The 25,741-nt window shown below is 42.3% G+C and overlaps 1 protein-coding gene across 6 annotated transcripts in view; it reads right to left on the bottom strand.

The window, feature by feature from the left end:
- ago4 (argonaute RISC component 4) overlaps positions 1–24,201 on the bottom strand; it is a 54,145-nt gene extending 29,944 nt beyond the window's left edge. For 2 of the 6 annotated variants that reach the window (XM_061881593.1, XM_061881595.1), the window contains exons 1-8: positions 23,976–24,201; positions 9,619–9,793; positions 9,363–9,483; positions 7,616–7,797; positions 7,195–7,331; positions 6,060–6,193; positions 4,877–4,937; positions 4,483–4,570 (exon numbers count right to left, since the gene is read on the bottom strand). In XM_061881593.1, coding sequence (XP_061737577.1) covers positions 4,483–4,570; positions 4,877–4,937; positions 6,060–6,193; positions 7,195–7,331; positions 7,616–7,797; positions 9,363–9,483; positions 9,619–9,793; positions 23,976–23,994 — 917 coding nt within the window. In that variant the 5' untranslated portion in view covers positions 23,995–24,201. Of the gene's footprint in view, positions 1–4,482; positions 4,571–4,876; positions 4,938–6,058; positions 6,194–7,194; positions 7,332–7,615; positions 7,798–9,362; positions 9,484–9,618; positions 9,794–23,975 lie in introns of all 6 variants that reach the window. The other 4 variants (XM_061881597.1, XM_061881599.1, XM_061881596.1 and 1 more) reach the window with 3 other exon arrangements.
- Between the last annotated feature and the right edge of the window lie 1,540 nt (positions 24,202–25,741).

The raw sequence follows: 25,741 nt of genomic DNA, 5'->3' as shown, positions 1-25,741 counted from the left end.
TCGTGGTCCACGTTAATCAATTCATGGTAAATGATGATTACTTCTATGTGTAGAAATCTTTATTCATATTTGAATCACTTGTTTATTTTTCAACAAGTTTTTAGTTATTCGTATATCTATTTTTCCCAAATGGCTCAAGAAAGACCACTACAAATGTGCAATATTTTGCACTTCTATACAATTTAATAAATCAGAAACTGATGACATAGTGCTGTATTTTACTTCTTTATCTCTTTTTTTCAATCAAAAATGCTTTGCTCTGATTAGGGGGTACTTGAATTAAAAAAACGTTCACAGGGGGTACATCATTGAAAAAAGGTTGAGAACCACTGCTCTAGTAAATTCACCAAAACGTCAGAGCGGAGTTATTGAGCCTGTTTAGATGATTGAAGAGCTAACTTTCGCATCTAGTTGGTCCATGACGATGACGTTTTGTTTGATCAGCTGTTTTACTTCCATATGACAGACACCGTTTGGAAGTAATTAAGGTATGTAAATAAAAAAATTTACAGAATTTTGTGTAAATAACTTATTTCACAACGTGTATACCTGCGGCTTATTGTCCTGGGCGGCTGATACATGGAAAAAAATATATATATTCTCAAATTTAATGGGTGCGGCCTATGCACCAATGCCCTCTATAGTCCGGAAATCACAGTATGTTATATTGTTGCACAGTCATGCGTTTTTGTCTTATTGTAATTACGAAAAAAAATATATATATCAATGAGCTTGGAAATTTGAGGTATGCAATGGTATGACCCGTACTACACCTGTAACTACTTGGTAGTGTTGAAGTGAATTATATTTATATAGCGCTTTCTTCTAGTGACTCAAAGTGCTTTGCACAGTGAAACCCATTATCAAAGTAACATTCAAACCAGTGTGGGTGGCACTGGGAGTTGGTGGGTAAAGTGTCTTGCCCAAGGACACAACGGCTGTGACGAGGATGGCTGCAGCAGGGATCAAACCTGGAATCCTCAAGTTGCTGGCACGGTCGCTATACCAAACAGAGCCATGTCGCCCCGTCGAATTCCAAATTTGTACTACTCGCCTAAAACTAATTTGAAGCAGTAGCCATACAAAATAATAAGTCCTTATTACATTAACAGAAATGTAGATAGAACAGGAAGTACCCAGATGTTAAACTGTAAATTAGCAAGTAGATGAATAATTATTTTCAACCGAAAATTACGCAACGTGTTACAACTAGAGATGACCGATAAATGCTTTAAAATGTAATATCGGAAATTACCGGTATCGGTTTCAAAACGTAAAATTTATGACTTTTTAAAACGCCGCTGTACGGAGTGGTACACGAACATAGGGAGAAGTACAGAGCACCAATAAACCTTAAAAGGCACTGCCTTTGCGTACCGGCCCAATCACATAATATCTACGGCTTTTCACACACACACAAGTGAAAACAATTCATATTTGGTCAACAGCCTAACAGGTCACACAGAGGGTGGCCGTATAAACAACTTGAACACTGTTACAAACATGCGCCACACTGTGAACCCACAACAAACAAGAATGACGAACACATTTCAGGAGAACATCCGCACCGTAACACAACAAACAAAATATATACCCATAACCCCTTGCAGCACTAATTCTTCTGGGACGCTACAATATACACCCCCCGCTAACCCCTATCTCAAACTCACCCACCTCAACCTCCTCATACTCTCTCAGGGAGAGCTTGTCCCAAATTCCAAGCCGCTGTTTTGAGGCACGTTAAAAAAAATAATGCACTTTGTGACTTCAATAATAAATATGGCAGTGCCATGTTGGCATTTTTTTCCATAACTTTTGGAAAACCCTTTTACATTGTTTAATGCATCCAGCAGGGGCATCACAACAAAATTAGGCATAATAATGTGTTAATTCCACGACTGTATATATCGGTATCGGTTGATATCGGAATCGGTAATTAAGAGTTGGACAATATCGGATATGGGCAAAAAAGCCATTATCGGACATCTCTAGTTACAACATACATCATCCGCTTATCAAGGGCCTTTGTAACCCGTTCTGAATTATTTCTATTATTAATTACTAGGGGTGTAACGGTACGTGTATTTGTATTGAACCGTTTACGTACGGGGGTTTCGGTTCGGTTCGAACGTGTACCGAACGAGTTTCCACACAAACATATTAGGTAGCGCACGGCAGGTTGTGTAAACAATGAAGAGCGAGGCACAACACACGGCTGGCTAGCATCGACCGGGCTAGGACAACATGCAAAATCCAGAGCTGGAAGACCCTCCTGCTTGTCAAGATCTTCCGTTTGGGAACACTTTGGCTGCGCGGTGCGATACAACAATGGAGGACAGAGGTTTGCCGACATTGTTCAGCAGCAGTAGGGTACGCTTCTGCCAACACGTCAAACATACTAACCCCTTTGAAGCTTCACCACCGCATTTAAGCAGCCTCTTCTTGGCAAGTCAGACAGGGCTGAAGTCATAACAAATGTTTTTATAGCAGCAGATTTAAGACCATCCATCCATCCATTTTCTACCGCTTGTCCCGTTGGGGGTCGCAGGGGGTTGCTGTATTGCATTAAAAACTAGATTTTGACCTACTTCTATGTTGGAACAACAATAAGCCCATATATCCTCTTACTACCAAAATTAGCCAGGCTGGGGTGGGGGGTGTTTGCATTCAGTGGTCAGTTATACGGAATATCCATCCATCCATCTATCCATCATCTTCCGCTTATCCGAGGTCGGGTCGCGGGGGCAACAGCCTAAGCAGGGAAACCCAGACTTCCCTCTCCCCAGCCACTTCGTCTAGCTCTTCCCGGGGGATCCCGAGGCGTTCCCAGGCCAGCCGGGAGACATAGTCTTCCCAACGTGTCCTGGGTCTTCCCCGTGGCCTCCTACCGGTTGGACGTGCCCTAAACACCTCCCTAGGGAGGCGTTCGGGTGGCATCCTGACCAGATGCCCGAACCACCTCATCTGGCTCCTCTCGATGTGAAGGAGCAGCGGCTTTACTTTGAGTCCCTCCCGGATGGTAGAGCTTCTCACCCTATCTCTAAAGGGAGAGCCCCGCCACACGGCGGAGGAAACTCATTTCGGCCGCTTGTACCCGTGATCTTATCCTTTCGGTCATGACCCAAAGCTCATGACCATAGGTGAGGATGGGAACGTAGATCGACCGGTAAATTGAGAGCTTTGCCTTCCGGCTCAGCTCCTTCTTCACCACAACGGACCGGTACAACGTCCGCATTACTGAAGACGCCGCACCGATCCGCCTGTCGATCTCACGATCCACTCTTCCCTCACTCGTGAACAAGACTCCTAGGTACTTGAACTCCTCCACTTGGGGCAGGGTCTCCTCCCCAACCCGGAGATGGCACTCCACCCTTTTCCGGGCGAGAACCATGGACTCGGACTTGGAGGTGCTGATTCTCATTCCGGTCGCTTCACACTCGGCTGCGAACCGATCCAGCGAGAGCTGAAGATCCCGGTCAGATGAAGCCATCAGGACCACATCATCTGCAAAAAGCAGAGACCTAATCCTGCGGTTACCAAACCGGAACCCCTCAACGCCTTGACTGCGCCTAGAAATTCTGTCCATAAAAGTTATGAACAGAATCGGTGACAAAGGACAGCCTTGGCGGAGTCCAACCCTCACTGGAAATGTGTTCGACTTACTGCCGGCAATGCGGACCAAGCTCTGGCACTGATCGTACAGGGAACGGACCGCCACAATAAGACAGTCCGATACCCCATACTCTCTGAGCACTCCCCACAGGACTTCCCGAGGGACACGGTCCAATGCCTTCTCCAAGTCCACAAAGCACATGTAGACTGGTTGGGCAAACTCCCATGCACCCTCAAGAACCCTGCCGAGAGTATAGAGCTGGTCCACAGTTCCACCACCAGGACGAAAACCACACTGTTCCTCCTGAATCCGAGGTTCGACTATCCGGCGAAGCCTCCTCTCCAGTACACCTGAATAAACCTTACCGGGAAGGCTGAGGAGTGTGATCCCACGATAGTTGGAACACACCCTCCGGTCCCCCTTCTTAAAGAGAGGAATATGTACTGTACAATCTACTAATAAAAGTCCATAAATCAATCAATCAAAAAAAGCACCTTATATGTAGAAAGGTTTTGTTAAGAAACCATTCTGCGTCTTATCTTTTGTTTTTATTTTATATATGTTGACCACATTAACCTTGGCAATGGGCCGTGTGTGTATATTTATGTTATGCCATTGTTTACAAATTTGGTAAATAAATAACCAAAAAATGTATACTTTGTTGTTTTCTTACTGTACCGAAAATGAACCGAACCGTGACCTCTAAACCGAGGTACCTACCGAACCGAAATTTTTGTGTACCGTTACACCCCTATTAATTACATACAAAATAATATATTGTCTTGCAATATATGCCACAATATAGATATTAGTAAGTGCAAACTCAAATGAAAAAATTTAAAAATAGCGGTGGAAGAGAGTACACTCACGTTTGGTGGCTGGCTGGTCGGCGAGTGACATTGCACACCCGGTACTTCCTTTTCATCTGACCACAGTGTGTCACCTCCACTTTCAAGCCTGTCAAAACACAACAAACAAAAGTTACAAAATGATGCAGGATTCGAGTTCAAGTTTTCTTAAAAAAAAAATTTAAAAAATCAATAAAACTGTGTACTAAACTCGACAGTGACTTATGTGGTGTCAAGCATTCAGCAGTGTTAGTCTCCGTAAACACCTTTACTTCTACAACCCGTGGACAAAATTATGGAATCACTCAATTCTGAGAAAATTATGGAATCACCCTGTAAATTTTAATTTCCAAAACTATCACCTGCATCAGATTAAATCTGTTCATTAGTCTGCAGTTAAGAATAGTGTTCACACCTTGGATAGCTGTTGCACCAGGTGGACTGACATGATTCATGGCTCCAACACGAGAGACGTCAATTGAAACAAAGGAGAGAATGATCAAATTTCTTCAAGAAGGTAAATCATCACACAATGTTGCAAAAAATGATTGTTCACAGTCAGCTGTCTCTAACATCGGGACCAAGTACAAATAACATGAGAAGGTTGTAAAAGGCAAGCACACTGGTGGACTAACAAAGAAATATGTCTTGAAAACAGAAAATGCACAGCTAAACAAATTAAAAACACATGGGCAGCAACTGGAGTCGCCATCTGTGACCTAACTGTAAGAAACTGCTTGAAGGAAATGGGATTAATGTACACAAAATTTAAAATGAAAGTCGTCATTAAGAAATAAACAAGGTTCCAAAGGACTAGGTAAAAGCAATCGTCAGCTATGGATGAAAGTCATTCAGTGATGAATCGTGAATCTGCATTGCGCAAGGTGGTGATGATGGAACTTTTGTTTGGTGCTGTTCCAATAAGCTCTATGAAGAAAACATGTAAATGTCCACAGTCATTGATGATATGGGACGGCATGTCAGGTAACGGCACTGGAGAAATGGCTGTCATTACATTTTCAATAAATGGACACGTTTATGTTGACAATTTGAACGCGTTTGGGTATGACATAATTTAAAAACAACTGTAAAAACCTTATTTGAAGAAAGGTACATAAGGTCAATGTCAATGTCTAGTAGTCAAATAGTGAACATCAGTGGTGGAAATTGAAGAAATAGTCCATGACTGACAAAACTAGAGTACAGTTTGTCACAAGTCCACACCTCAGAGACTGCTAGCTGTTAAAAAAGCCAGAGATATTGCAACAAAGTACTAGTAGTGTGTTGTAGTGTTTGTTTTTCATGATTCCATAATTTTTCACTCCGATCTAAAAATGAAACCGTCACTGACTATCACAATATATACTCTAGATTTCTTTTTGCGTTTGTTAAAGCCAGCAAGTTTCCATTTGAAATGACTATAGTTGTGTGTCACGCTTGTCATCTGCATTTTTTCTACAAAATCAAAACAACTGTATGAACATCCTCCAAGACTGGTGATTCCATCATTTTTTCCCCCAGGGGTTTTATGCTGCACTGTATCATACGGCCCCTCAATGAGAGGACCGAATATAATAAAACACATACAAATACTCACCTCTTATTTCCTTGGTGAATTTGACCCGCTGCGAGTCAGTCAAAGGTTTGGTCTGTTCATTGATGTTCTGTATATCCAACACCTCGCACATGAACTCAATCACAGGCTGAGCACGGTAGAAAGCAGTGGCCGACACTGGGGGTTTGGAAGGAGGGAAGAGAAATGCCACGTGATTTGGTTTTACAGTATATGGCGGAACAAAACACCAGATAATATGTCTGCTAATGGGTGCCATTTTGCGGTCCTTATACACACACCATAGTAATACTTGTATCTCTGACTACGGTAGCCGTAATGGGCCAACAATCCATCAAGCGGTGCGGCTTCAAAGTCCTACTAAAACATTTTGACAGATTTTTGAGTGCTGTGTGTAATGGTCGTTATTTTCAATGGAACATTTAAAGTTTTGGTGTGGTACCTACTCAGGGGCTTAGTAGTTAGAGTGTCTGCCCTGAGATCGGTAGGTCATGAGGTCAAACCCCAGCCGAGTCTATAAAAAGACTATAAAAATGGGACCCATTACCTCCCTGCTTGGCACTCAGCATCAAGGGTTGGAATTGGGGGTTAAATCACCAAAAATTATTCCCGGGCGCGGCCGCTGCTGCTCACTGCTCCTCTCACCTCCCAGGGGGTGATCAAGGGTGATGGGTAGAATGCAGAGAATAATTTCGCCACACCATGTGTGTGTGTGACAATCATTGGTACTTTAACTTTAATTTTACTGGCATCATATTGCAGTCAACACTTATGTCTTTGGTGTGACTACCATCTACTGGTCACACTTATAAATTCACCATGTACCAAATAAAATTGCTTTGAGGTCAGTAAGCACAATCAGAATTATTCCTTACATTAGGCTATAACGTGCACTGTCGATTTGAGAAATGTAAAGGATTTTAAGTGCGCCTTATAGTCCGAAAAATATGGTAAGCATAATATAATAACATAATACTGATATACTCTACCAATTAAGACTGAATGAAATACTATATTAGCAACTGCAATTTTCACAAATAAAAAAAACACACCAATTATTTAATATGATCTCCCCCATTGGTGTATATGACAAGTGGTAATATTTTTAAGTGAAACAACAAAAAGACTGCTTTTTTTTTTTTACAGTTCTGTCGTCCTACCATCGATGTTGAGCATCATGTTCCACATGGCAGGACGGACGGACTGATGGAAACCAAACCACACCTCCCTGCCTCCGCCCAGAGGATGGTAGTAGCCCTCAGGAGGGGAGAAGAATGAACGGCCCACCGGAGTGTATCTGTGTGCATTGACACAAAGGAAATCACAAACCACTTTCTTCTTGAATGATGAACTGTTTGTATCAGTATGTAAATGTGTAGTAAATTAGGAGCAGAGGTGCATTTTTAATAAAACTTCCTAATACGCAGGAAAAGCCTTTCAAAAAAACATCCATTCGGGCGTGTAATCTAATTTGATGAATGCAAGACGGCAGGAAATTCAGTCAAAGCTTCATAAAATGTGAAAAACAATAATCCAAGCATGGATCTTGAAAACAAGTGAAGAATAGACGTTAATAAAGACCTCATGGAAGGGAGATGCCGTGTGATAACATCCAGGGCCTGAACGGAGTCCTCCGGGACCTCGTTCAGGTGACCGGACAATGCTTCCAGCAGCATCTGAAGACTGACAACAGACACCCATTGCAAGGACACCTTAAACGTCTGATCTTTCCCTTCGCCAGGTAGGGTCACCTCCAGGTCCACCTGCAATTCATGGACATAGATTAGAAGGTGGGAATTGAGGATCAGTAAACAAATTGAGTAGGTGACCCAAGGAGACGGTCAATGAAAGGTTTTGTGAAATAGTTGACAAACTACAAGTTCATTCTGAAGAAAACAAACCTACACTGCGACTCTTAGAAGTGTGGAAAGTTGAGGTAAATGTGCCTGAATGGCCCTCTCTGGCAACGGATAAGCTATGTTTCTTATAATAGCTGAACATGCTACACTATATACCATAAGGGGATACTAACTGCTAGGATAGAGCTTTTGGAAGTAAACCTGGATGGGCGGATCGATACAAGTATCAACAGTAACGATTCCTCGTAACTTTATTATTACATCAATATTTATGATCACAACAGCTTTGTCGTTTTCATTATTTATGAACTCAGGAAAAAAGAGCCAAAAGTATTTGCATTTATTTAGTTATTTTGCACTATGAACTACCGGTATATTAAAAATATAGTATGTCATAAAAGGGAATAAGGAAATAATTTACATGTTAATTGATATTAATACACCCTTATCCAATGTTTTTGTCGCATTACAGTTGTGATAAAAAAATGTAAACATTTTATGATCCTGAAAAATTTTAAATATGAAAATTGTTACGGCCAATTCTGCCCCTGTAACCCATTTAGTATTGGATCGGTACCCAAATTTCTAGTATCGCCCAAAACTAATATAAAGTACCCAAACAACAGAAGAATATGTGCTTGGTACATTTTAACAGACTTGTAGATGTACCTGTGTTACAGTAAAAAGTAACCATCCATCATCTGTAAATTAAATATATTATTAATAGTTTTCAGAACCAAATACAACTTGAAACGCTGCAATGTTTCCACACGTCAGCAGCCAATTGGAAACCTTTGTAACCCGTTTTGAAAGTATCATTTATAAATGTAGTGATATACATTGTTATCACAAAAGGCTGCAATATACATCATGATACGGATTTTAGGCAAAAGGTATTCAACGTTGTCCAGGCCAATGACCCCCAAACTGATGGAATGAGGCGAGGGGACTTATCATATATTGTCATAAATTGTGTTTCAAATTAAACTGGCACCAGCCAACCAGCGATCCTGAAAGGGACAAGCGGTACAAAATGGATGGATGGATAATAAAAGGTACCTTGCTATTGTGCAATACTGACATATCCCCAAAAAAAATAGTAGTACTGCTAACAGCTAATAAGCAAATAACACGCTAATCACTAGCTGGTTAACTAAGGCGCTGATTGCTAGCTATCTTAAATTCTAACAAATACAGTAATAGTTTAAGTTTTTAAATTTAAAAACTGCAAAGTACTGTGAGCAGGGTGTCCATGGCAATGCCATTTATAAACAACACTACAGTGTGTTAAACCAATGTTTATGTATTTAAAAACATTTAAATTTGAGGAAAAATAATATACATGAAAAAGTCCAATGAACTAAATATTTTAAGACCCCTCTGCAGTAATTCTGCGACCCCTTGTTAAGACCTACGGCTAATCAAGACAATAAAAAAATTAAAGTGATTCAGCGAATGTATATACCAACCCTGTCTCTCCCGATTGGCAGTGGATGTGCTGTATACATGTTCCTCTTCCCATCATAACCAGGCTGTCGATCTCCAAAGATCTGCATCTTGAAGTGCCGCACCATGGTGTCCACCACCTCCCTAAAAAGACCAGTATACAGTTGCTGAGGTGCTCATACACTTAAATTGTAAATGTACAAATGCAATAAATAAAGCCTCGCTTATAAATCAACCTTCATGGGGAGAAGGAAAGAAAAAAAACGTTGGTAGATTTACCTGTTGACCCTCCGTGGCCGTTTCTCAGGCTTGATGTCGATATCATAGTGATAGACATCAATCTTGGGAATCTGCACTTGGAAGTGGTTGGCCAGGAGACGGATGGGTTTCCCCACCGTGCCAAGGCCGGGACGCCGTGGCGGCTGGAACAGAGAGGGAGGGGCAGGAGGAGGGCCTGGAGATGGAGGAGAACGGCGATCAATTCACAATTTGTCAAATACCGACTACCGAAAACAGAATTGTCTCAGGGTCCACCAATAACAAATGCGTCACTTGGCACATGTCACAATATCGGAAAGTGAGAATTTATCGCATTCGGCCAATGTCAGGCTTCTTAATTTCATCAGCGTCACCTGCATGAATTTACTGAAACACAAAGACACCCTGATTGATCCACAACGTTGGCCCCTGACCCACATGGGTCAACCAGAGGCTGACGAAACAATGACCCCCAATTATCCCTCCCACCCCCAGCTCCACCCAGACATACAAGGGCGTCCACCCCAAACATTGAGACAAAGCCCAAGCTCCTCTCAGACAGACAGCAGCAGCGCCATATGGAGGGGTGCCGCGCCGAGTCTGGGATTACCGTTACACTCGGTACATATAGCGCAGACCTCTCACAATGCATAAGACAACTATTCACCTATGCATACAATCCTAATCAGGCTTGTATAGCTTCCAGTTTTAAGAGCGCTGTCATCCTTTTTGCAGGGATTGGGGAATATTGCTTTTAGTAGAACCCCCCATCATTACATCATTATGCCTACCGGCACTGTGCCACAAAAATGACAAGATGTTGCCCTAAATTGTGTGATGTTAAACAACACGTCCCCAATCTTTGTTTTATTCATATTTTTTAGAATTATGCAGGGATGAATACCAATTCTTATGTGGACATTACCCAGCTCCCTCCACCAGATACTCACTCATCTATCTCCAATCAATACTCATTAATATTTAAATGGTAGGACGATGGAATAATAATTCGTAATTCTGTCTCAATTGTTTTGGACTGCTCTGTATAGAATTAGTCTGAATCCATTGGCACCACATGCACATGTCGTCATCGGCGTAGGTGGTATTAAAGGAGGCTGGGGAGATGCTTTTGTCAACTGACAGCTCAAAGGACTGTGGGGGTCCTACAGAACTCCATGCGGCCGCACGCTCCAGTTAGCAAGTGAGGCGCGAGAGCACAGACAATCGGGACCCCATTGCTTCTTGAAAACACATTTGCCTGCAATGCCCCTATCAAGCCTGGGCCCCAAATGTCCTCCCCCCTCTCCCTACTACCACTCCTCTGTCGTAATAGCGGTAGTTTGAGTGCCGTCTTCCTATTGTTAGCTTTGTGTGAATGTCAGCTTGTCTATGTGTTTGCATACATTTGCCCTGGTTCTCAATTAAGCATTGAATCGGTTTGTCAATCAAAATTAGGAATGGCCAATATGGCCTAAAATCTACATCGCGATAATTACATTGCGAAAATGTATATCACGATACTTTTTTTGTTAGGGTAAAGATAAAATATTAATTCAACGGGTTACAAAGGCTCCAAATTAGGCTGCTGACATATTGCATCATTTCCGGTGGGATTATTTTGTCAAAACCATTATTAATCTACTTGCTAATTTATTGGGGCGGTTTAGCTCGGTTGGTAGAGTGGCCGTGTCAGCAACTTGAGGGTTGCAGGTTCGATTCCCGCTTCTGCCATCCTAGTCACTGCCGTTGTGTCCTTGGGCAAGACACTTTACCCACCTGCTCCCAGTGCCACCCACACTGGTTTGAATTTAATTTAGATGTTGGGTTTCACTATGTAAAGCGCTTTGAGTCACTAGAAAAAAAGCGCTATATAAATATAATTCACTTCACTAATTTACTGTTAATATCCGGTTACTTTCTATTGTAACATGGTTCTATATACACACATGTTAATATGTAATAAGCATTCATTCTTCTGTTTGGTAACTTTACATTAGTTGAGCTATAATAAAAATATGGGTATTAATCCAGTACCAAGTTAGTTTAGGGCCAGTATTGGCCATACCAATGCTGAAACTTCAAATTTTAAAGATCATTGAATATCAATTTTTGATTACAGTTATAAATCAGACAATAACACGGCATTGCAATTAAATATTCAAATTATTTCTGACTTGGTTCTCATTTAAATTTGGTTTTTGATCTGAAAGCCTTCTTTACGTCCAGGAACTAATTTTCAGAGTTTGTAAACGACAAAAACATTTTTTTTTTTTAAATGCTAAATTATTGATCTAACAAGTACTGATAGTATACTTGGCATCGTTACTGTCGATAGTTGTATCGAGCTGCCCACCTGCGTTTACGTTTAAGAGCTTTGACTTATCAGTTGGCATATCCTCCTCACGTGTGTCATGTAGCATGTAATGATACTTGTCAGAAACATATTTCTTCAAATAGAGGTTTTGTTTTGAAGAGACGTCATGCCTCAATTAATTTGAATAAATAAACTGGTAGCACCCACCGTGACCTCAGAGGGACAAGCGGTAAAAAAAAAAACACAGACCAAAGCCAGGCTTTTAACAAGCAGTCATCTGGTTGTTTTTTCCATTATAAAAATGTGTGTAGGCGGAACTGAGAGAGCCATGTAACGAGGTGACATACTGTAGTATAACCTAATGGAATAATAAACACATGACAACAATGGAGAACATCTAGCCCTGTATGTTCTTTCCACCAGCTTCAAAACGCACTTGCCACTTTACAGAGCAGTTATTTTGGTACCGTCACCGGTTTTCCGATTGCGTGGACACGCCATTTGATTTTTGGCCATCGTAGCTGTAGAAAGTCTACTAGGCGTTAAATGTGTCCCTGGTAACCACAGCGTGATCGAGCAGTAGGGCAGTTAGGATTGTATCGAGGATGAGGATGATGGCTGGGCCTGATGACTCAGGGACTGACAGAACTGAGCGGTGCACTTACGCCCACACCTGCAAATACCTGGATTAAGGAACTGCACTACACCATTCACTTGTTTGCATTGAAGTTTTGCATGTTCACTCATAACCACTACATTTTGTTAATTTAGTCCTCAATTGTAGAAATAGGATAGACTTAATTAATCACATATTGGGGGAATTTCTACTCGGTACCTGAGTGCGAGTTAATAAAAAAGGTACCTGTACATCTCTGCAGTGCTATGGAAAATTACGTTTTCCTGCTTGCATTTATAAAGAAATCCTAGATAGTGAGAGAGTGGGATGTCTTGCAAGCTTGTGTCAGTGTCACTTCCTGACAAAGCTACATAACCACACAATTTCTGTAGAAGTCAGAGCATTGGTTACAGCTGCAAAATCTAGAGCTTTGCAAATCCATCCATCCATTTTCTACCGCTTATTCCCTTTTTGGGATCGCGGGGGGCGCTGGCGCCTATCTCAGCTAAATATTATCTACTATTCTATTCAGCCAGATAAAAGACCAAAATATTAGAAACACCAGTAAACATTATATTTCTAGGGCGTACATTATAGACAGTGTGAACTACAGTCACAGTAAAACACGTGATCAAAGCAATATTTTCTTTGTAGACTCAAAATGATATGATCACTCTGAGTAGAAAGATTAGGTATACCTGATAAAGTATCCTGATAAAGTGTGTAAATTAATATACATTAAATGGGAAGGGACATTAAATAAAATATATACTATGTTATCCACATATTTTTATTTTCTCCAGTTCTCTCTATCTGGATATTAAATGTATCCCCCTCACCTCCACAGTGAATGAATGTAAATGCTCGGTCGCTCTATTTTTCAAAGTGATGTCCTCGTTTACATGCACAAAATAATTTCCTTCCCCAAAGGCTGTTGGCTCCAAAATGCTAGGGGTGGGTTTTAACAGGGGTTTAGTTTAGTTCTTCTAGTTATGGTGCTCTAAAAGGCATAGGAGAAAATACAATTGTGATGGCTTGCATTGACATAGGTATTTGAAAACAAACTTTACCACTACGCTATAAATGATTTTTAATTCATGAATTTCTTTCTCAGGGCATTCAATCAATCACTGAACTTTCCATTTTGTCTTATTTTCGCCTTCCATCCGAGCAGGCTTAAATCAGTTTATGTTTGGACTCAGATCCGACCATCTGAGTCTGACTCAGATTCGACCAATCTTAGTGAAGTGTGAGATTAAGTGAATTATATATATAGCACTTTTTCTCAAGAGTCTTAAAGTGCTTTAATTTGTTAAACCCAATCTACATCTTTAGGCTACATTTAATCCAGTGGGGATGGCACTGGGAGAAAGGACTAGGGTGGCGGAAGCTGGAATCAAACATGGAACCCTGAAGTTGCTGGTACAGCCACTATACTAGCTGAGCCACGCCGCCACAGTCAGACTCAGATCAGAGTAAGACTCAGATCCAACCAATCGATCGAGTTATGCATGCAAAAATCCTAGGCTGTTTCCATTTCCAATACAAATAAGTGTATATGTCCACTTATCTGTCAGTGGACTCGATATGGAAGCGCTAAAAACTACAACAGAGTCGAGATGCAGTCGAAGGAGGCTTGGCCTGGAGGGAAAGCTTCAAGCACGTAAATAGGACCGATTACAAAACAGCGTGTTTTGAAGAGACAGCCAGAAAACAGCTTTTAGATGGTCTGTTACATTGCAAAATTTTGATCAAAATGCCACATTACCTGTTATATATATCACAAGTGTTTTAAAAGTAGAAAAAAGATCTATAATACGACACATTTAAAAAGGCATTGACAGGCAGGGATTGTTCTTAACCCTGTTATTGATATCTACTTATCACTGACGAACAAAATACAGACGTGTTATTTTCAGGATATTTTAATTTTCAATAAAATCATTTTATTTTGAAAAGGGTGTTTGTTACGTTTCTACCCACAGGGGATGTGTTGTCGTCATCGAGAAAGTTCTGCCATTTATTGAACGGGTAGAATGTCTTGTGTCCATTAAAAAATGTACTTATTGGAGAGAGTGTAGCTTAAGTGTGGTGTATCAAAGTGGGACACCCTCTCCCTCGCATCGTTACAGTGTTCTGTTTGGAGACCACGGAAGTAAAAGAGTCTCCCTCCATTTGGCTTCTCTTCTTCTCCTGTGAACTTAATGTTGCAGAGACCGGCGCTTACGATCGATCGATCAATCAATCAAGTGTACAGACGCTAGAGGGGTCTGGTTTCTGATGACATAGTCAACACGTCAGTCGGTTCGTCAGAACACAATCCAATTAACAAGTGTTTTAGAAAGCTGGTTTCGAATCAAATCACGTAATAATGTCAGATGTTCTTTGTGGTGCATGAAGACGCAGATACTCCGGCAGAAAAAGATGATGTGATCTCGTCAAAGGCCTTGTTTACACAGGACGCCAAATCTGATTTTTCTGCACTCAAGTGGCACACATCGGATCTGTTTTGCCAGTCTAAATGCTCGAAAGTGCTTCGAATCTGATCCTTTCACATCAGATTTGTGCCACATCAGGAGATAGTCTGACTTTGTTTGAAATTTGATCTTTTCAAATATGACTGCAGTCAGAAGGCCAACGCGACCTGTTAGTGACTTTTATGGCATCTTTGGTCGAGCTGTATCATTCGTGTATGCAAGACAAGACTAAAAGACAACCTCTTTCCTTTTTGCAATTCTGTTCTTCCTCCTCCTGCAGTTGTTTTCGGTCTGTGTATGTCGCGGACATCTGTTTTTTGTGTGGAATAGAACAATTATTTAACATAAAAATCAATGCTTCCTGTTTTTTTGGTTTTAAAATAAAGAAATAAATATTCTTTTTTTTAAAAAACAGAAAACAGATTGTTTACAATTATCCGATTTCATTGAGGTATATGAAAATCGAAAATGGAAAAGTATTTTCTCTACTGACTGTTTAAATTGTTTGGACATATGGGTAGATTGCACATGCACAGGCCCATTTTAAATATTTTTATTCAGAAAGGCCTTTTGATTGCTAATTACAAATATGTTTTTTAATCTCGTCTTTGTAGCATGAGATCTTGTTTGATAAAAAGTGCATTAGAAATTAAATTTTTTATCATAAGATTATGCGCATTGTCTCTTCTGAATCCTTGTCAGTGAATAACCCGGAAACACAACAACAGAAGACGTCAACGGCGACGTCAAAACAAGTTTGTTGGGGTCAAGAGTTCCCTCTTCTACTTTTTAAATGTCCAGAGACAAGGAAAGTAACACATTTTATTTCTTCTCTATCGAGCAGGAAAACGGGTCCGTGTACATTGGTCTTCTTCTGTTGTTGTTGTTCCGGGTCACTTCTTATTCCATTTAACTTTCGGTTTGTGTTCATTTTATCAAACTGAGCATGCTAGTGACGTCTAGGCAACATTAAAAGACTACGTTTACACTACATGCCAAAGTGGCCCAAAATCTGATGTGTTCTAAATCAGATTCTTTCCAGCAGACTGTTTACATTGCAAGTAAAATGTGATCTTTATCAGACTCCAGAACAAACAACAGGTCAAATGTGGCCACAGCGTCACTTGCCTGTGCAGTTTGATAAAGTGCAGACAAAGGAGCTTCATCTGTCAAAATGTGCTTGTAGATAAGAGTGGACTTGTCAGTAGCACTACAAGTAATTGTTTCATTAAATATTTCATTTGATATCTAAATCCGTTTTGAAACGTGAGTCTTTGATGTGGCAACAGCGCAAATCTTTCTTTGACGAGACAACTCATTTCGACAGAATACCGGATTCCGTAAATGAGAAAGTTGCTACGACACGTAAAAACATGGACGCCACGCATGTTAGTGGGTTCGTGCGATGGCTGTTGTGTAGAAGAAGGCAGCAGATGACGGAAAACAACTGCAGGCAGAGGCAGAAGAGAATTTCAAAAGGGAACATACAGCTACAAGTTTTACGTAGCTGACCAAAGATGATGTATAAGTCGCAATCAGGTAGCATTTCCATTTAAACTGCAGTCACTTTTGTAACATCAAATTCCAAACGGATTCAGACTACCTCCTGTTGTGGCCCGCATCTGATGTGAAAAGATCATATTTGAAGTACTTTGGAGCGTTCCAACTGGTAGAAAAAAAAAACATCCAATCTGTCACTTGAGAGGAAAACAATCAGATTTGGTATATCGCGTGAAGGGCCATCGCCTACATACACCAGGGGTGCTCATTACGTCGATCGCGAGCTACAGGTCGATCGCGAGCTACAGGTCGATCGCAGAGGGTGTGTCAGTCGATCGCCAGATAAGCATTAAAAAAAAGACCTAAAAATTAGCTATCATAAATCATGACGTCACTTTCATCACTTGATTGTCTTCTGAGATGACGCTGGATGCTGCGAGCTCATTATTAAGAAAAAATTACCAACAGTAAGGCGAGAAGCCCTTTTTACTTCAACAGACTTTCGCGCCATACGTCAAAACTCTAAAGACGGACTGCACATTTGCTGTCTTTACAATAAACTTCATCATGCCTGTACTAACAAAATAGGAGTCTCAGAAAGCTGGCGTGCAACATTGTATATCTTACATTGTATAAAAACTGGACAAATTAAACAAGGCGACTCGGTAAAGAATCTGGGTATTATCTTCGAGCCAACTCTCTCCTTTGAGCCACACATTAAAAGCGTTACTAAAACGGCCTTCTTTCATCTGCGTAATATCGCTAAAATTCGCTCCATTCTTTCCACTAAAGACGCTGAGATCATTATCCATGCGTTTGTTACGTCTCGCCTCGATTACTGTAACGTATTATTTTCGGGTCTCCCCATGTCTAGCATTAAAAGATTACAGTTGGTACAAAATGCGGCTGCTAGACTTTTGACAAGAACAAGAAAGTTTGATCACATTACGCCTGTACTGTATATACCTTTATATACATATATACATTTATATATACCTATACTGTATATACCTTTATATACATATATACATACATATATACCTATACTGTATATACCTTTATATACATATATACATACATATATACCTATACTGTATATACCTTTATATACATATATACATACATATATACCTATACTGTATATACCTTTATATACATATATACATACATATATACCTATACTGGCTCACCTGCACTGGCTTCCTGTGCACTTAAGATGTGACTTTAAGGTTTTACTACTTACGTATAAAATACTACACGGTCTAGCTCCATCCTATCTTGCCGATTGTATTGTACCATATGTCCCGGCAAGAAATCTGCCTTCAAAAGGACTCCGGCTTATTAGTGATTCCCAAAGCCCAAAAAAAGTCTGCGGGCTATAGAGCGTTTTCATTTCGGGCTCCAGTACTCTGGAATGCCCTCCCAGTAACAGTTCGAGATGCCACCTCAGAAGAAGCATTTAAGTCTCACCTTAAAACTCAGTTGTATACTCTAGCCTTTAAATAGACTCCCTTTTTAGACCAGTTGATCTGCTGTCTCTTTTCTTTTTCTCCTATGTCCCACTCTCCCTTGTGGAGGGGGTCCGGTCCGATCCGGTGGCCGTGGATGACGTACTGGCTGTCTAGAGCCAGGATGAACCGCTCATCCAGAGTCGGGACCCAGGATGGACCGCTCGCCTGTGTATAGGCTGGGGACATCCCTGCGCTGCTGATCCACCTCCGCTTGGGATGGTTTCCTGCTGGCTCTGCTGTGAATGGGACTCTCGCTGCTGTGTTGGATCCGCTTTGGACTGGACACTCGCAGCTGTGTTGGATCCATTATGGATTGAACTTTCACAGTATCATGTTAGACCCGCTCGACATCCATTGCTTTCGTCCTCTCCAAGGTTCTCATAGTCATCATTGTCACTGGCGTCCCACTGGGTGTGAGTTTTCCTTGCCCTTATGTGGGCTTACCGAGGATGTCGTAGTGGTTTGTGCAGCCCTTTGAGACACTAGTGATTTAGGGCTATATAAGTAAACACTGATTGATTGATTGACAAATAAGATGCCAAAAACCAACCACTTCAATGTGGTATTGGACAGAAAGGACTTTTTTTCTCCTCCATTTGAAAATGCTGACATTATCACTACTTTCTGATTACAATCAATGCATGTCATCAGAATCAGGTAATACATCACCTTATATTCTTGTCTTCATGAAAGTAAGGAATTTGTGGTAAACATGCTCTTTAGGGCTGGGCGATATTTCGATATAAACGATATATCGCGGGCTTGTGCGTTTTAAGAAAAAGACTATATTGTGATATTCGATTATACGTTCTCACGCGGTTGCTTTTAACTGTTTAACTGCGGGCATTACATTACAGGTTCTTCTTGCACTTTCCTGTCTCTCCTTCTCACAGACAGTACGCACACCTTCTTCCACACGTCACATACGTATAAGCCCTTGCGGAGCGGAGAGGTAGCTGCATGGATAATGTTAGCTGTGATGCTAGCAGAGCCGTGCGAGTGGTGATATGAGAGAAAGAAGGTACGAATGAAGGAAGAATTAATTCCCAAGAAAAACAGCAGGGGGTCCATCGTCTGGCGGTGGTTCGCCTTCAAGCGGGAAGATGTCGAATAGACAACTTTAATTTGTCAAGTGTGGGGCACAAGCGTTGCTACCAGAAGTAGCATTACTGCTAATATGTAGCATCATTTGAAAAGTCACCCGCTAACGGTTTAATAAATACAGTTTTGGTCAATTGACTTAGTTCTGATTCCCCTCTCTGCATGGAAGTTTTAAATGAGCATATATTAAAGGCCTACTGAAATGAGATTTTCTTATTTAAACGGGGATAGCAGGTCCATTCTATGTGTCATACTTCATCATTTCGCCATATTGCCATATTTTTGCTGAAAGGATTTAGTAGAGAACATCCACGATAAAGTTTGCAACTTTTGGTCACTAATAAAAAAGCCTTGCCTGTACCGGAAGTAGCAGACGATGTGCTCGTGACGTCACTGGTTGTAGAGCTCCTCACATTGTTTATAATCATGGCCACCAGCAGCGAGAGCAATTCGGACCGAGAAAGCAAAGATTTCCCTATTAATTTGAGCGAGGATGAAAGATTCGTGGATGAGGATAGTGAGAGTGAAGGACTAGAGGGAAAAAAAAAAAAAAAGGCAAGGGCAGTGGGAGCGATTCAGATGTTATTAGATACATTTACTGGGATAATTCTGGAAGATCCCTTATCTGCTTATTGTGTTACTAGTGTTTTAGTGAGATTATATGGTACCTGAAAGTCGGAGGGGGGTGGCCACGGGTGTGATGACCGCCAGTGTCTCCGGTGGGAGGAGGTAAGAGAGTCCGCAGCTGCAGGAGGACGCAAGCTCCGCTCATGTCTACGGTAAGAGCCGACGTATTAACACATATTTCTCACTGAAACCTGCCGGTTGACATGTGGTAGAGAACCATGTTCGCTTGACCGCTCTGTTCCATAGTAAAGCTTCACCTTTGGGAATGTAAACAAGGAAACACCGGCTGTGTTTGTGTTGCTAAAGGCAGCTGCAATACACCGCTTCCCACCTACATATTTCTTCTTTGACTTCTCCATTATTAAGTGAACAAATTGCAAAAGATTCAGCCACACAGATGTCCAGAATAATGTGTAATTATGCGATGAAAAGAGACGACTTTTTGCCGTGAGCGGGGCTGGAAGAACATGTCCGCGACAACCGGTGACGTCAAGCGGACGTGTCATCATACCGCGACGTTTTCAACAGGATACTTCGCGGGAAATTTAAAATTGCAATTTAGTAAACTAAACGGGCCGTATTGGCATGTGTTGCAATGTTAATATTTCATCATTGATATATAAACTATCAGACTGCGTGGTCGGTAGTAGTGGCTTTCAGTAGGACTTTAATGCAGTATGAACAAGAATGTTTTAATGTACACACATAGAATCATCATACTGCTGTGATTATATGCATCAACTGTTAATTCAAGGCCAAGGCAAAATATCGAAATGTATATTGTGTATTGCGATATGGTCTAAAAATATTGAGATATTTAAAAAAAGGCCATATCGCCCAGGCCTAATGCTCTTGTTATCATTTAACTTGTTAAAAAAACATCTTTCATAAATAAATAAATATGAATTATATAGGGTCTCACGGTGGCAGAGGGGTTAGTGCGTCTGCCTCCCAATACGAAGGCCCTGAGTAGTCAGGGTTCAATCCTGGGCTCGGGATCTTTCTGTGTGGAGTTTGCATGTCCTCCCCGTGAATGCGTGGGTTCCCTACGGGTACTCTGGCTTCCTGCCAGTTCCAAAGACATACACCTGGGGATAGGTTCATTGGCGACACTAAATTGGCCCGTGTGTGTGAATGTGAGTGTGAATGTTGTCTGTCTATATGTGTTGGCCCTGCGATGAGGTGGCGACTTGTCCAGGGTGTACTCCGCCTTCCGCCCGATTGTAGCTGAGATAGGCACCAGCATCCCCCGCGACCCCAAAGGGAATAAGCGGTAGAAAATGGATGGATGGATGAATTATATACATATATAAATATATGAATGGAGGTAGATCCCCTTGACTTGATCAAATGAAAAGTAGCTCCTCAGAACACAACCTAATTAAAATTGTGTTTAAGGACACTAGTTTCAAACCAAACCATAATTCAGATTTTCTTTGCCTGATGTATTTAAATGCAGATATTGTTGAAAAAAATGGTGATATGATCTCCCCTTAAAGGCGTCCAGTTGTTAAGCAATCTCAAACAAGAGGAGGAAGGATGTCTTTGTGTAAAAAAAACATTTTTGAGGGTGTACGCTTCCCCAAGACCACTGAACTCCCGGGAAGTGGCTTTGTTGTCATATGGCAGATGCTGCAACCGTGTGTGATGGCTAAAAAGCTACATCAGTCCCGTCTATTCCCGCTGTGCCCTCCCATGCGCATGGCTACCAGCCACGCAGTCGCAATATAAAGACCGATTCTAAGTCACTGTTAGATTCTCGCTTTGATACTTAAAGGTCTACTGAAAGCCACTACTACCGACCACGCAGTCTGATAGTTTATATATCAATGATGAAATTTTAACAATGCCAAACATGCCAATACGGCCTTTTTAGTTTACTAAATTACAATTTTAGATTTCCCTCGGAGTTTCCTGTTGAAAACGTCGCGGAATGATGACGCAATGATGACGCGTGTTTGTGACGAAATTGGTTGGAGCGGACATATTAGCCCAGCACCACTTACAGCTAAAAGTCATCTCTTTATATCGCTCAATTACACAGTATTTTGGACATCTGGGATGCTGAATCTTTTGCAATTTGTTCAATTAATAATGGAGAAGTCTAAGTAGAAAGATGGAGGTGGGAAGCTTTTAGCCTTTAGCCACAAACACACGGTGTTTCCTTGTTTAAAATTACCGGAGATGAAGCTTTACCATGGATCAGAGCGGTCAAGCGAACATGGATCCGACTACATGTCAACCGGCAGTTTTCGGTGAGAAAATTGTGGAAATAAGTCGCCTCTTACTGGAGATCAGCGGAGCCAGCGACCTCCTGCAACTGCCGTGACTTCTCTCAGAGACTCTGGCGTCAAAAGACCTGTGGCCACACCCTCTCCGACTTTAAGGTACTATTTAACTCACTAGCAACACAATAGGCAGGTAAGGGATTTTCCAGAATTATCCTAGGAAATGTGTCTAATAACATCTGAATCACTCTCACTGCAATGGCCTTTTTTTTTTTTTCTTTCTAGACCTTCACTCTAAATCAGGGGTCGGGAACCTTTTTGGCAGAGAGAGCCAAGAATCCAAATATTTTAAAAAGTATTTCCTTAAGAGCCATATAAAAAAATGTTCAACACTGAACAACTAAATGTGTGCATTTTTAAGTAAGACCAACATTTCTAGAGTATAATAGGTCTCTTATTCTTTGTAATAACATTGTTACTCTGAAGCTAACTGTGGAGTGGGCGTGGCCTGCGGGGTCTGAAGAACCCCCAAGAGGGCAAGCCCCACACTAACCAATATTAAATACATAACTCCTTACCATTAACACAACTTCTTGAACAGGTGCGGTAGAAAAAGGATGGATGGATTCAAAATGCATGAGAATTTTTTTATATTTTGAACGTTATTTTTAACACTGTGATTACAAGTGGAATTATTAATTACTTATCGTGTTACGCAATGTCAGCTCAGATATATCCGAGAGTCAGATGCAGTCATCAAAAGAGCCACAGGTTCCCTACCCCTGTTCTAAATGACCTCATCCACGAATCTTTCATCCTCACACAAATTAATGGGGAAATTGTCGCTCTCTCGGTCCGAATAGCTCTAGCTGCTGCTGGCTATGATTGTAAACAATGTGAGGATGTGAGGAGCCCTACAACAAGTGACGTCACGCGCACATCGTCTGCTACTTCCGGTAAAGGCAAGGCTTTTTTATTAGTGACCTGAAGTTGCGAAATTTATTGTCGATTTTCTCTACTAAATCCTTTCAGCAAAAATATGGCAATATCGCGAAATGATCAAGTATGACACATAGAATGGACCTGCTATCCCCGTTTAAATAAGAAAATGTAATTTCAGTAGGCCTTTAAGCAATCTCAAACAAGAGAGAATGGATGTCTTTGTGTAAAATAAAAACATAATTTTGTGGGTGTACGCTTCCCCAAGACCACTGCACTGCCGGGAAGTGGCTTTGTTGTCATATGACGGATGCTGCAACCGTGTGTGATGGCTAAAAAGCGACATCAGTCCAGTCTATTCCCGCTGTGCCCTCCCATGCGCATGTCTACCAGCCACGCAGAGTCGCAATATCAAGACCGATTCTAAGGTATCAGCCATCCTGGACGAAGACACGCCGTTGCTGATGGGGACGACTCGAGATGAAAGGATGCAAAATATCGGTAAAAAAAAATCGTCAGGTGACCCTAGACGGAAATGTCCTCGTTTTGTCTGAAATGTAAAAACGTGTGTTAAGAAGGTATAGACACACAACGACGCATGTCCTCGTTTTGTCTGAAATGTAAAAACGTGTGTTAAGAAGGTAAACACACTACGACGCATGTCCTCGTTTTGTCTGAAATGTAAAAACGTGTGTTAAGAAGGTAAACACACTACGACGCGGAAGGAAGGAAGGAAGGGAGGGAGGTCCTAGTTAAATCCCCACTCACACAATACCAGCCCCGACACGACGGAGCTGTGCGTGCCTCACATAAATAAAAGCCCACGGACGTACGTGCAATACACGCAGAATCGACGTAAACAGCAAACGTTTCACCCAGCGTCAACATTGTCAGGCTACGATACGACGGGGGTGGGCCTCGGTGTGTTTCGTCGCCAGCTCGCCGGAGGCCTCACTGCAGCCGCGGCCCCCAGTGAAGCGGCACACCTGAGCACACGAGTCGCATGCGCGGCTCACGCCGTCCTCACTCCCCCGCCCCCCTTACTCATTTGTCTCGCTTCCTTACCGGGTCCGAGCGCTTCCATTGCCGAGGCCTCTCTCTCCGACTCTGTCCCGGCCTGGCGGCTCCGTACCGACGCTGAAATTGGGGGCGGTATCGCGAAGCTTAAAGTGGCTAATTTAAGAAAAAGGAATAAAAGACAGCGACGTGTGTGCTGCTGACTGGGCTGCTTGACCCGAACTACTGATACCGTCGCTTCTGGCGCTGGGGCATTTTGTAACTGCGCATGCGCCGGTCCGAAGCCCTCGGTCGCATTGTGCGCATGCGTACAACAATTGAGCGCTAATAAAACTTTGATGACTAACAGCAAATCTGAGTTATATGAGTGATTCCCAACCTTATTTCAGTGATGTACCCCCAGTGAACATGTTTTTAATTCAAGTACCCCCTAATCCAGGGGTGTCCAAAGTGCAGCCCGGGGGCCATTTACGGCCCGCAGCTAATCGTTTACCGGCCCACCACACATTCTGCAAAAATTGCAAAATTGATAGTATTGCAAAAATAAAAAATACAAAAATGTAAGAAAAGTGGAATGAGGTGAAATCTAATGAGGAAAAAGTAGCAATGTTGACACAAAGCTAGAAAAAAAAAAGAAAAAAAATGTATGTTATAATAAATTATTACGGCGTGGCGCAGTGGAAGAGTGGCCGTGTGCAACCCGAGGGTCCCTGGTTCAATCCCCACCTAGTACCAACCTCGTCACATCCATTGTGTCCTGAGCAAGACACTTCACCCTTGCTCCTGATGGGCAGGGATGGGAATTTTCCACGGATCCTAGGAATTCTGACGATTTTGGCGCCGCCAGGGTCATTTATATAATATAATGCCAATGTATGAAGGCACCAGATTGGCTAGCTCTACTGTCAGCTGACGACATCAACCAATGACATTGCCCGTTACAGACGTCTGCACCAATGACGTTGCCCGTTACAGACGTCTGCACGCGTCTGCACCGATGACATTGCCCGTTACAGACGTCTGCACCAATGACGTTGCCCGTTACAGACGTCTGCACGCGTCTGCACCAATGACATTGCCCGTTACAGACGTCTGCACGCGTCTGCACCGATGATGTTGCCCGTTACAGACGTCTGCACGCGTCTGCACCGATGACATTGCCCGTTACAGACGTCTGCACTCGTCTGCACCAATGACGTTGCCCGTTACAGACGTCTGCACGCGTCTGCACCGATGACATTGCCCGTTACAGACGTCTGCACCAATGACGTTGCCCGTTACAGACGTCTGCACGCGTCTGCACCAATGACATTGCCCGTTACAGACGTCTGCACGCGTCTGCACCGATGATGTTGCCCGTTACAGACGTCTGCACGCGTCTGCACCGATGACATTGCCCGTTACAGACGTCTGCACGCGTCTGCACCGATGACATTGCCCGTTACAGACGTCTGCACTCGTCTGCACCGATGACGTTGCCCGTTACAGACGTCTGCACGCGTCTGCACCGATGACATTGCCCGTTACAGACGTCTGCACGCGTCTGCACGCGTCTGCACCGATGACATTGCCCGTTACAGACGTCTGGACGGGTCTGCACCAATGACGTTGCCCGTTACAGATGTCTGCACGCGTCTGCACCGATGACATTGCCCGTTACAGACGTCTGCACGCGTCTGCACGCGTCTGCACGCGTCTGCACGCGTCTGCACCGATGACATTGCCCGTTACAGACATCTGCACGCGTCTGCACCAATGACATTGCCCGTTACAGACGTCTGCACGCATCTGCACCAATGACATTGCCCGTTACA

This window comes from Nerophis ophidion, linkage group LG21, assembly GCF_033978795.1.
Source record: "Nerophis ophidion isolate RoL-2023_Sa linkage group LG21, RoL_Noph_v1.0, whole genome shotgun sequence".
Taxonomy (NCBI): Eukaryota; Metazoa; Chordata; class Actinopteri; order Syngnathiformes; family Syngnathidae; genus Nerophis; species Nerophis ophidion.
The sequence above is the reverse complement of the archived record's forward strand: the minus strand, read 5'-3'. Positions and strand labels throughout refer to the sequence as shown.